The following is an 11910-nucleotide window of genomic DNA, read 5'->3' on the forward strand; positions in this document are numbered from 1 at the left end:
CAAAAATGTTGTATTGTGCATCCTATATAATGAAATAATTTATATGTAGAAATCACATGGAACCTTGACTTAAGGAATCACCATGTTAGTGAGAGACACCCACTATATATATATAGTTAGATAATAATGAAATCTGTTAGTGTGAAAGTCCATAAAAAATAGATTCCTATAGCTTTTTAGAGTACAAGTTAAGACATGATAATCATTTGATTAAAAAAATACAAGCTGCGATAGAAAAATGAAAGAAAGAAAATCAGTTCTAGTTGAGGAGATTTCAATTCAGAACCATAAGAGCATATAACTATGCTATTTTCTTAAAATGACAATATTAAAAAAAGTTAAAAATACTTGAATGATGGGGAAGTAATATTGACTAAAATTTTGTAAATTGATTTATTCAATGAATAATTGTGAAAACTGATTTTGGCAAAAGCATAAACGCACCGCGTTTTGCAAAGTACCTCTACATTATTAAATTATTAGGGATGTGGTAGCTTTGCCTACCATATTCTAAAATTATCAACCAATTGAATCAAACCATGGTATCTTAATCAATCTTATGGAATTACATGTTTTTATTCATGTCTCAATTGGTGTACCAAGTTAATGATAAAGCTCCATTTATTTAAAATAAAAATTATAAAAACTGAAATTAATATTTTAATATTATTTTGTGAAGTTGGATTGGTTTGAGATAAGAATGGAAAATTTTGGGAAAAATCATCCTGTCATCATCCATAAGCTTTTAAAATGTATAAAAAGCTTAACCAGTTAGCACATCCATTCTTACTTGCAATTTTGAGCACATCACAACAACAAAGACAAAAATGGAGCTCCCCATCCACAAAGGTCGTGTGAAAAAGGGACATTTGGTCCAAGATTTCAATTACTTTGCTCCTCCTCCACCGGATCAGTATCAGCAACAGGCTCAAGTATTTCATAAAGGTCGTGTAAAAAAGGGATATATGGCACAAAATTTCAATCACATGGCTCCTCCTCCTCCACCAAATCAGTATCAACCACAGGCTCCAATATTTCATAAACGTCATGTAAAAAAGGGACATGTAGCACAAAATCTCAATCAATTTGCTCCTGTTCCCCCACCTCCTCCTCCTCCACCAAATCAGTATCAACCACAGGCTCCAATATTTCATAAACGTCATGTAAAAAAGGGATATGTGGCACAAAATTTCAATCACTTTGCTCCTGCTCCCCCTCCTCCTCCTCCACCAATTCAGCATCAAATACAAACTCAAGTATTCCACAAAGGTAAAGTCAAAAAGGGACATGCAACACAATATTTCAAAGACTTGGCTCCTCCTCCCCCTCCTCCTCCTCCACCACCAATTCAGCATCAACCACAAGCTAAAGTATTCCACAAATATCATGTCAAAAAGGGACATGTGGCTCAAGATTTCAATCACTTTGCTCCTCCTCCTCCTGCAGACCCACATCATCCACAGGCTCAAGTATTCCACAAAGGTCATCCCAAAAAGAAACATGTGGCACAAGATTTCAATCCCTTTACTCCCCCTCCACCAAATCCAAATGAGTCAGATGCTCAATTAATCCACAAAGATCATGGCAAACACCCACATGAGGCCCATGATTTAAACCATATCAGGCATCAAAGTGGCTTTGTTGGTCTCTCTAAGAAATCCACTATTAGGGTTGTTTGCAAAGCTGCTCCAAATTACTCTCTTACCATTCGCCATGGTAAGGTAACTCTTGCAACTTCTGATCCCAGTGATGAGCATCAGGTAATGTGTCTACATCAAAAATTTACTTTACCCAAATTTCAAAGATACTATTATTTTTGTTAATACTCAAATTCAGATAAAAAATGTCACCGTGTACAAGGATGTCACCTAATCACATTTTTAGAAGGTATATTTGCACAACCTTACACTCACAAGATGATGTTTCCATAAGAGGATTCTAATCCATGACATGCAGGTCATTGGACAAATAACTTTGCTATCACCCTAAACGCCTAAACCTCTTAAATATCAAATTAGACTAAAAGAAAATAATAATCGATAAAGCAAACATGTCTAGCTGTCCCTGAATAGAGTAGTTCGATCAGCATATGAGAAGAAACTAGTTAAGGTTATTTTTCCATTTTGGCATGACTAAATTCAGTCTTTAATTTTGTGCTTGTTTGCATACACCAAAATATAATTCTTAAATATTATCTATATACTTATAAAATACCATAGAGCCAGATGTGGTTGTCAAAGATGCACCTGAATTTATTGCACTCCGTTCTTGTAATTGATTATTGTTTTGTTGCAGCATTGGTACAAGGATGAGAAGCACAGCACAAGGATGAAGGATTCAGAAGGGTGCCATGCTTTTTCTCTGGTCAACAAAGCCACTGGTGAGGCTATTAAGCATTCCATAGGTGCCACTCGTCCAGTAAGATCTCTTTCTAAAAATTTGATCCTAAAAATTTGAGTCTCACTTTGTTGATTGGAAACATTTTCCTTTCTCGTTTGAGTTTTGCTTGCAGGATCCAACAAATGTGTATATGTAACATATACTTCTGTTTGTTGACTAGTGGCTTGATTTAGGATTACACAAATTATATTGTCCTGGTCCGGTATTTTAAATTACGGTTGTGGTTATTGTGATTATAGTTATTGCGGCCGTTGCTATAAAGATTACAACCATTGTAGTGTTAATTATTTTATGATTAAAAAATATTTGTGAATTCGATTCAGCCTTGTGAGGTCTTATGCAGTCTTAGTTTGTTAGCAATCATGCAAGAATGAAAAGAATAGAATTGAAAGAGCAAAAGAGAAGAAAATCTATTGAACTTTTATTATTGTAATTGATTCTACACAACAGCAAAGTATAGAGAATTTATACAAAAGAAAAATTGGTAGTTGCTTAGAACCCAAACTACAATTTAAAGTAAAACTAATCATAACTACCATAACCGAAAAATATATAAGAATGAGTTATCTTTAACATGCAACATAAATACAGTCCAATAAAATTATGGTGTAATTTAATATTTGAATCAGGTTGACTATACTATTGAAAATAAAAGCAAGTGGGAATGTCTATGTAGTCATTAACTTAATAATGAGTTTCTTGGAGCTATATGATTATAATTGCATGAGTTGTGTTGTTCAGATGCACAAATTACCAGAGTTGTTGCATTTGGGTGGTTGTGGTTGTGGTCTGTTCAATCAACCTTCTATTCAGAGGTCATATGTAAGTACCATTATAAGATATCATTGAGGCTTGTAGTATTTTTTTAACCTTATGTCCTTTCCTAAACCTTTTTGTATTGAAAACGAATATTTTTTAACCTTGTCTGCTCCCCTAAAACTTTTTGTATTGAAAAAGAATATTCTTTAGCTCTTTTAAAACTCCACCTTGCCCTGAGAATAAAGCTTGTTCTTGTACAATTACAAAATTTGATATAGTGGAGTGCTTTGAATATTGTTATGGATTTAAAAAATTTGTGGTTGAGTTGTATAATGTGTTATTTAGTATTTGATATCAATGATACTTATTAATATGTGTACATGGATTATTAAAATTATTTTTAAAAATTAAATAAATTATAATTCTGATTCTTTTAGATACCTTCTGGTAATCTTAAAATGTCTTTCTAAAAAAACACTCTACACAATAAAAGAGAAAAACATAATATTTAATATACCTAAGTGAAATTGTAGATACTTTAATACATATAGAAGAAAGAAAAAATGTCTTACGAAAGTGATAATCAAAGATTAAACTGACATCCATATTATTTCTATTTGTTAACCCTAAACAGTTACATTTTATAATATAATTTTCAATTTCATTTTAGTAATTTCTATAGACTATGTTCTGTTAAAAACTTCATAACAACAATTATAAGTTTAGTATGTTTTATGTATTTAATATGCATATCCAAAATGTATCATATCATGTAATTTTTAAAATTATGCTTATCGTTTTATCATATACATGTTGTGTTTGATACTCGTATCCCGATATTTGCTTCATTAACCTTTAAATATAAGGAGAAATCCTTTGGTTTTGATATAATAGCAATGTTGTATGGCAACCACATTCATCCCCCCTCTAACTTCCTCCGGCTTTTGTAGGTTAAGTTGATACCTTACAATCCAGACTTTCTTGATGAGTCTGTTCTATGGACTGAAAGTAGAGATATGGATGATGGCAATATAGCTGTAAGGATGGTGAATAATATTCGTCTGAATTTGGATGCTTATCATGGCGATAAAAACTTTGGATCTGTGAATGAAGGCACTACTTTAGTCCTTCGGGAGTGGAACAAAGGTGATAGCCAGCTATGGAAAATCTTACCCTACTGTAAGTTTTATATAATTTCTTGCAATCCTCTATTATGCTTGTTCCATTTTTTGATGCCTTCTAATACCTGATAACTTTTAAACTTTATTATATAACAATATTCTTTGTGCATGTGCATGAAGTTTGGAATTTGGATGTTTGTTATGAACATTAGTTACTATATAAGGACTATATGTTTTTTGTGGTCTATTTGTGATTCTATTTTTAAACAGTAACAAAAGAAAAATATTTGAGCCACAAAATATAATTGTGAGATGATTCTCAAGTCTTCCTTTTTTCAACATTTCTCCTCAAAAAACAACTCTCAAACAAGTGTATTTCATAGTTTCGTTGTTTTAAACCGCGGTTGCAATTATGATTGATCATGGTTCCCGTAAGTGCAATCATTGCAGTAATACAAACTTTTTTTGTAATTCAAAAAATGTTTTTCAACTCTATATGGCCCAAGGGTACAAATGAGGTCCAATAAAGTTACGTTGTAGTACAATGCAGTCATATCCTTGTGATTCGGTGTCACACTATAATTGTGTTAAAATGCAATTGTAGCAGTTATTATAATCACAATATTGCAGTCGCATCACGTGATGTGTTTGCAATTTTAAATAATGCACGACTCCAAAGCCTTTTTCTTCGCTTCATCACTTACCAAACACCAACTCGCACATAAACCCTTAATGTCTATTATTCGATGTTTTCTTATTTAAAGGAAAATGATTGCATCCATGTTGTTACTTAATGTCTCAACTCTTGACAAAAATATTGCTCCCGATTTCTTTAAAAAAATGTAATTGATTATCCTTTACAATGATGCTAAATGCAGGAGTGCAGTTGATGAAACTGTGTTGGCTTAAATAAAGCATTATCTTTTAGTTGAGAGGAGATTGAGGACTGTTGACTCTCCTCATGTGTGGTTTTGTGTTTTGTTTGTTTAGCTTCTATGTTATTTCTAGAGTATAAAGTTGCTTATTGGCCATTTAATGGTACAGTGCATTTTTATAACTTTATATATGTAATTCAGAGTGAAATGAACCATTTATGCGGTTGTTATATATCTATTACTATTTAAACTACTGTCACGACAAATTACTTCATGTCTGCCGACCTACATTTTTACTTTCTAATGTCAATTATTTAAGTTTTATATATTTTATTTTGGTGAATCAGAATAATTTTTGTATTGGATATACTTTATATTGTAATTTTTATTAGGTGCAGTTTATATTATATTTCATTCTCTTTATTTTAATTATCAAATTAAGGTGAGAGAGTGGTTAATATGTTGGTAATGGTTACATATAATTATAGGTTTTTTTGTAGAAATTAAAAAGTATTAAGGACAAAATAGGAAAACAAAAATTAGACAAAGTTACACAATGTTTCCCTTTATATATAGTACAGAAGATATATAGATGTAATTATTTAAGTTTTATATATTTAATTTTGGTAAATCAGAATAATCTTTGTATTGAATATAATTTTTATTGTAATTTTTATTGGGTGCATTTTATATTATATTTCTTTCTCTTTATTTTAATTATCAAATTAAGGTAAGAGTATGGTTAATATGTTGGTGATGGTTATATATAATTATAGGGTTTTTTTGTAGAAATTAAATAGTATTAAGGGCAAAATAGGAAAATGAAAATTATACCATTGTTGTAGTTAACCATGTTTTCCCTTTATGTATAGATGTATAGACTAGCATGTTGATTAGCACTTCGTACCTATCGACCCATTTTATTATTTTTTTGGTATGTATTATTTTGGTGCTACATTCTTTAAAAAAATAGAATTTAATATAAGAAATGTTGCATAGAAATTCACTATAGACCAAAGATGTAAGAAGATTAATCAAATATAGAATTGAAAATTAAAAGATAAAAATAAAAAAATGTGTGGAAAAATAGTGATGTAGTGTGAAAAACATAGAAATAATATTTGGAAGTGTATGATTGTTACTAATAATGGAGGGTTACAAAAGAGTAATTTTGAAATGTGAACAATTATGTCATAGTAGTTATTTCTAGTTTTGGCTTTATATATAGTATAAATATAGATGTCAAGTATTTAAGTTTTATATATTTTATTTTAGTGAATTAGTTTTTTTTGTATTGAATATATTTTATATTGTAATTTTTGTTGGGTGAACTTTATATTATATTTCTTTGTCTTTATTTTAATTGTCAAATTAAGGTGAGAGAGTGGTTAATATAATGATGGTAACACATATAATTATAAAGTTTTTCTTGTAGAAATTAAAAAGTATTAAAGGCAAAATATGAAAAAGAAAATTATACAATAATGGTGGCACTATAATATTTTCTCACCATAGATTTCCCTGATACTTTGTGGAGTACAATGTAACGGTTAATGCCATTTGGATCTTTCCTTTTCCACACAGCATGTGTAAATTTAAGATGTTTTTTATAATTATATTTTGATGGCGGAAAGGATATGTATAATGTATACATTTTTTTATTTGTTAATTTACTTTCAAGAAATGGAGGATGTAATAATTATGGTGAAATAGGAGTTGGTCGTGAAGAATAATATCATTCTATATTCATTGGGTCTTTTAGAGTAACGATTCTCTCTATTATTAAAGAGATAAGTGTCATACAATTGAAATGGTAAATAGTTAAAGGATATCACTATGATTGACTTACTTAGTTTTGATGAAGACAAAGAGTTTAATGGAAGCTTAAATAGGTGGATATCACAATCAACAACATGTCAAAGACCTAAAGGTCAATATCGTAGACTTAGAATTATTTTATAATTCTAGCAGTCCTAAGATGTTTGCCTAGTGTTGAGTCTAGGTTAGGTAAACCCTAGATGGAAGTCTCGCAAAAGTCTAAAAATGAAATACATATAGGTTGATGCATTACATCTATGTATAAATAAATGATAAGTAAGATTCATGCATTTGCATTAGACATACATGGTTTTTATGCATAAAAGAATCATCTAATTTCAAAATCATGTGTTGCATATTATTTCATCATATAAAATGTTTAACATCATTAAGAAAATCATTTTCAAATATATTCTTTCATCATACAAATGTTTATCATGCATTAAGAAAATCATTTCCAAATATATATTAATCAATTAACTTAGTAGATAATCGGTTATATCTTGTTGAAATTCGTTAATCGGTTAAGAATTGATGTAATCGATTAAAAGGAGTTACAATAGCTAACCTCACAAGATTTCTGGCTTATTAATAATCGATTGAGCCTTAACTGAAAAATTATTTTTCATTAGCACGTTAATCGATTAAGTATGTTTATAATCGATTAATATTAGTTAAAATTAGTTTAATATAAAAGCTGTTATTTTAACTCATGTACATAATTTTTTACAAATTTTCAGTTTTACATTGAGAGAAAAAGAAAACCCAAGATTCTCAGAACTGCAATTTTCAAAGCATCTTGCTCATCTTTGAAAGATTTTTTGCATAATTTTCTAAGAGAGAAGAGAGAGAAAGTATTTTCATAGTGCAATCATCTTTTCATCCATTTGAAAAACCCTGCATAAACTTCACATTTAGTTTAAGGTTGCTGTGAGATTTCTGTAGAGCGTTGTAGAGCCGAATTCAGAGTTTATCCACGCACTAAGTGTGCAATTAACTCGGCTTATGTTGTGAATCACTAAGATTGTTTTCATGGCGTGTTAGCATCATCACATTAGAGAATTGGTTATATTCACAAAGCAGGAAGTCTTGGATCGAGCATACTTCGGCTGGGGCCAGATTTGCAAACGGTGCGGTATCCTAGTAGGCGTCTAGATTGGTCAAACTGAGCGTGTACGCTCAACGGGTTCAAGAAAGGAGTATTTTTCTAGGTGTATTGGAAGAGTGCTTGTAGTTTGCAAGTGAAGAAAATTCTTCCAAGATCAGAAGGGGAGGCCTGGATGTAGTTTGCAAGTGGACCCACAAACGAACTAGGATAAAAATCATTTAACAGATTTTCTTTCCCTATCTCTTTTAGGATTCTGTCTTTATTGATTTTTGTGTTAATTGTATTCTGTGATTTGAGTTAAGTGTTAATAATCATAGTATAATCAAGAATCAATTTAGGGGAGTAAAAACTAGTAATCATCATTGTTTCATTGCGAGAAAATCAGTTTTCCAAAGAAATCAGGATTCAGGATAATTGATTAAAGTTGAACATAATCGATTAATACAACTGTGCATAATCGATTAACCCTGATAATAATCGATTAGTTGCAGCAGCTTTCAGTTCTACGCATAAATCGGAAAAGTAGGATTAGTGATCCACTATTCACCCCCCTCTAGGTGTGTTTTACCTTATTGTTACCCAACAAGTGGTATCAGAGCTAGTACAAAGGTGCTAGCTCTACCACTTTATTCATTGATCCTAGGGAGTTTCACTATGGGTTGCACTAACCCTTTCGGTGGTGATGGTGCATCCATCAACTGCCCTCCGATATTTAGTGGCGAGGGGTACGCCTACTTGAAAGTGAGTATGAGGATCTTTATTGAAGCAATCGACACAGAGATTTGGGAATTCGTTGTCAATGTGATGTAAACCCACTAGGGGTACCTTTCAATTCAAGGGTCACTCAAGACCTAGGGATCCCTAGGACTAGGGCAAGGTCCAAACCATCCAAGGACAAGCTCTCAAAAGACACCATTCACCCTGGTGAGCCACCTGATCAGTAAAGGACATTTATGTCCTTAGGATTTTAGGATTTATTTAGTTTAGTTTAAATTTAATTGCATTGAATTAAATGAATGAGAATTTATTATCATAGGCAGTCTTATGATTTAGTTAAAAGTCTTAGGAAGTTTATTTCATTTTATGTCAAAGTATTTTATTTCTACATGTAATAGGGGTGGGAATTTAATTATTTAAATTCATTGTAACATTGTCCATTAGTGGCCAAATAGTTCACGTAGACATAAGATTCTTTACACGATCGGTTTAACATTGGAAGGGATCAAGCCAGCATGGTCATATGGCACGACTAGAAGCTCTTGGAAATTATTCTTACATGAGACACAATCTTATCTTTAACGAGCACTCTAATTCAACACGAAGATAAGGCAAGAAGCATTTTATTTAAGCAAGAAGATAATGCCAAGAGATAAGTGAAGAGGCGCCCCACTTAGTGTTGAACACGGCTTAGATTCAAATCCTTTGAAGTTCATTTTGTTAACATTCAAGTTGCAAGGTTGGCATGAATCAAGGAAGAAGATATTGGTGGAGGAAAAGGTGGATCAATTGGCCAAGGTCAAGAGATTAAATCAACAGAATTATCTCATCAAATTATCCTTAAAGATAATTAGAAGATTTAATTCCATTCAGCGATATTTGACTACCTTGATCTAAGGGTTAGAGATAATGTTGAAGATCTCCTATTTCACCTAAATTCTGCCAAGGAAGCTAGAAATCATCAAATTGCGTGCATTAAAATTTGGAGATCACATGGTCAAGTCACACGACTTGGGTTTCAGCTAGCATAAGCAAATCCAACCAGATTGACCAAGTCAAAAGGCACACAGCTATAAACAAGCAACAACCAAACAAATCCAAACATAATGCACAAAAGATGAAGGCCAAGTCAAACAAGCAACTCGGTTACAAATTGATATGTGCTACATGGATAGATAAGATTTAATTACCTAATTAATTATGATATTATTTTATTTTCTAAATTAATTAGGAAGTTTTAATTAAATAGGAAATTAGACTTAGTCTTTTTATTTCAACCAAGGCATATTGCCTATTTAAGTAATGTATTTGATCATTAATAAAGTTAAGTTGTTTTTGAGTAAAATTGGATTGAATTTCTAAGAGTTGAGCTTAAGCTCCTTAACCTGAACTTATCAAGAGTCATTATTCTTGTGGCGTTCTAAGACTCATCACCCTCTCGGTGTGGTGTCTAAATTACTATCAACGATCCTTCCTTGTGGTGAATCTCAATGGCTTATCAAGTTCTGAACTTGTGGTGCCTCATCTTCATATCTTTTCCATTTCCCCACAATTCTACCCCAATTTCCACACACAATACAACTTAAATTTAGCTTAAAAATCTCTATCAATACCAAAACCGAATTTTGGTTTATAAAGCTCTTAATTTCAAGCTAAAATGATCCTACAATCAAAGTCCTTTTACTCCACTACACATGGTGGATGGTGAGCCTAAATAAAAACCTTAAGGCTTATGGATTGACGAAGAAAAACGAAAAGTCCAGCATAACCTTAAGGTCAAGAACATCATTACTTCTGCTTTATCATATGACTAGTTCTTTAGGGTCTCACAGTGCCTAAATGCGAAAGAAATGTGGGATACTTTGCAAGTAACCCACGAAGGTACGAGCGAAGTTAAGCGTGCAAGACTAAATGTGTAAACACACGAATATGAGTTATTTCGAATGTTTCAAAATGAATCGATATGTGAAATACAAAAAAGATTCACTCATATAGTTAATCATTTGGTTGCTTTAGACAATAATTTGGCTAAGGGTGAACTAACTAACAAAGTATTGCATTGTCTTGACAGGAAATGACAGTCCAAAGTCATAGCAATCATGGAATCAAAAGATCTAGATTCAATGCTTCTAGCAACTCTTTTCAGCAAACTCCAAGAGCATGAAATGGAGTTAGGGCACTTAACCATGCATGAAGATAGAGACAGGAAGAAAAAAGGAATCTCTATCAAAGCCACAACGTCACAAGAACAAGAAGATAAAGTTGACGAATATTCCAATTCTGATCTGGATGACGAAACCTTGACACTCCTAGTCCATAAATTTGGTAAATTTATCAAGAAGAAAGGAGGGTTCAAGCGATTTCAGAAGAAAGAGGTGAGGGACTCAACTAGAAAGGGCAAGGTTTCTAAAGACCGCCTAACTTGCCATGAGTGAGGCAATCCGGACACATGCGCTACCAATGCCCGAGCTACCTCAAGAAAGTTGAGAATGATAAGAGAAATCCCTGAGAATTCAAGTCCAAGAAAGCCTATATAGTTTGGGACGTTCTTAAGGATGAAAAAACATCTAATACATCCGATAAGAAGGAGACCGTCAAGTTATGCTTAATGGCAAACACTCAAGAAATTGGCAGCTCAAGTGATCAAGATAATACAAATGAGGTACAATATTCTGACACTTCTTCATGTTCTGAAGAGTCTCCTACATATGATGAACTTTATAGTGTTTTTGTTGAGTTACATGAGGAGTTAAAGAAACTAGCTAAAGTAATTATAGATAGGAAAAGAGTCATCATGTTGCATGAACATAAGATTGTTAAAATGCCAGAAGAATTGAATGAACTAAAATTAGAAAATGAAACTCCAGACCTTATTTACTCTTGTGCCTCATTACTTGCTCTACTAAGTTAATTGAGACTCCTATATGTGAACAATGTGATGTTATAAATGCTGAAATTTCTGACTTGAAAGATAAATTAGCAAAGTTCACTTATACTACTCAAAACCTAAACAACATACTAGATTTAATCATAACATGCCTACTTGATTTTATTGTGGCACATATGATCATACATCTATATCTTACTAGTCAAATATATATGGGTGCAAAAA

General features: G+C 32.1%; 1 protein-coding gene across 1 annotated transcript; it reads left to right on the top strand.

The window, feature by feature from the left end:
- LOC109341807 (extensin-3-like) lies at nt 809–5267 on the top strand. The gene is made up of 4 exons (XM_019579807.1): nt 809–1760; nt 2296–2418; nt 4110–4338; nt 5159–5267. Coding segments are annotated over exons 1-4 (1287 nt in total). The 5' UTR covers nt 809–827; the 3' UTR covers nt 5161–5267.

The sequence above is a fragment of the Lupinus angustifolius genome, chromosome LG01 (genome assembly GCF_001865875.1).
Source record: "Lupinus angustifolius cultivar Tanjil chromosome LG01, LupAngTanjil_v1.0, whole genome shotgun sequence".
Lineage (NCBI taxonomy): Eukaryota > Viridiplantae > Streptophyta > Magnoliopsida > Fabales > Fabaceae > Lupinus > Lupinus angustifolius.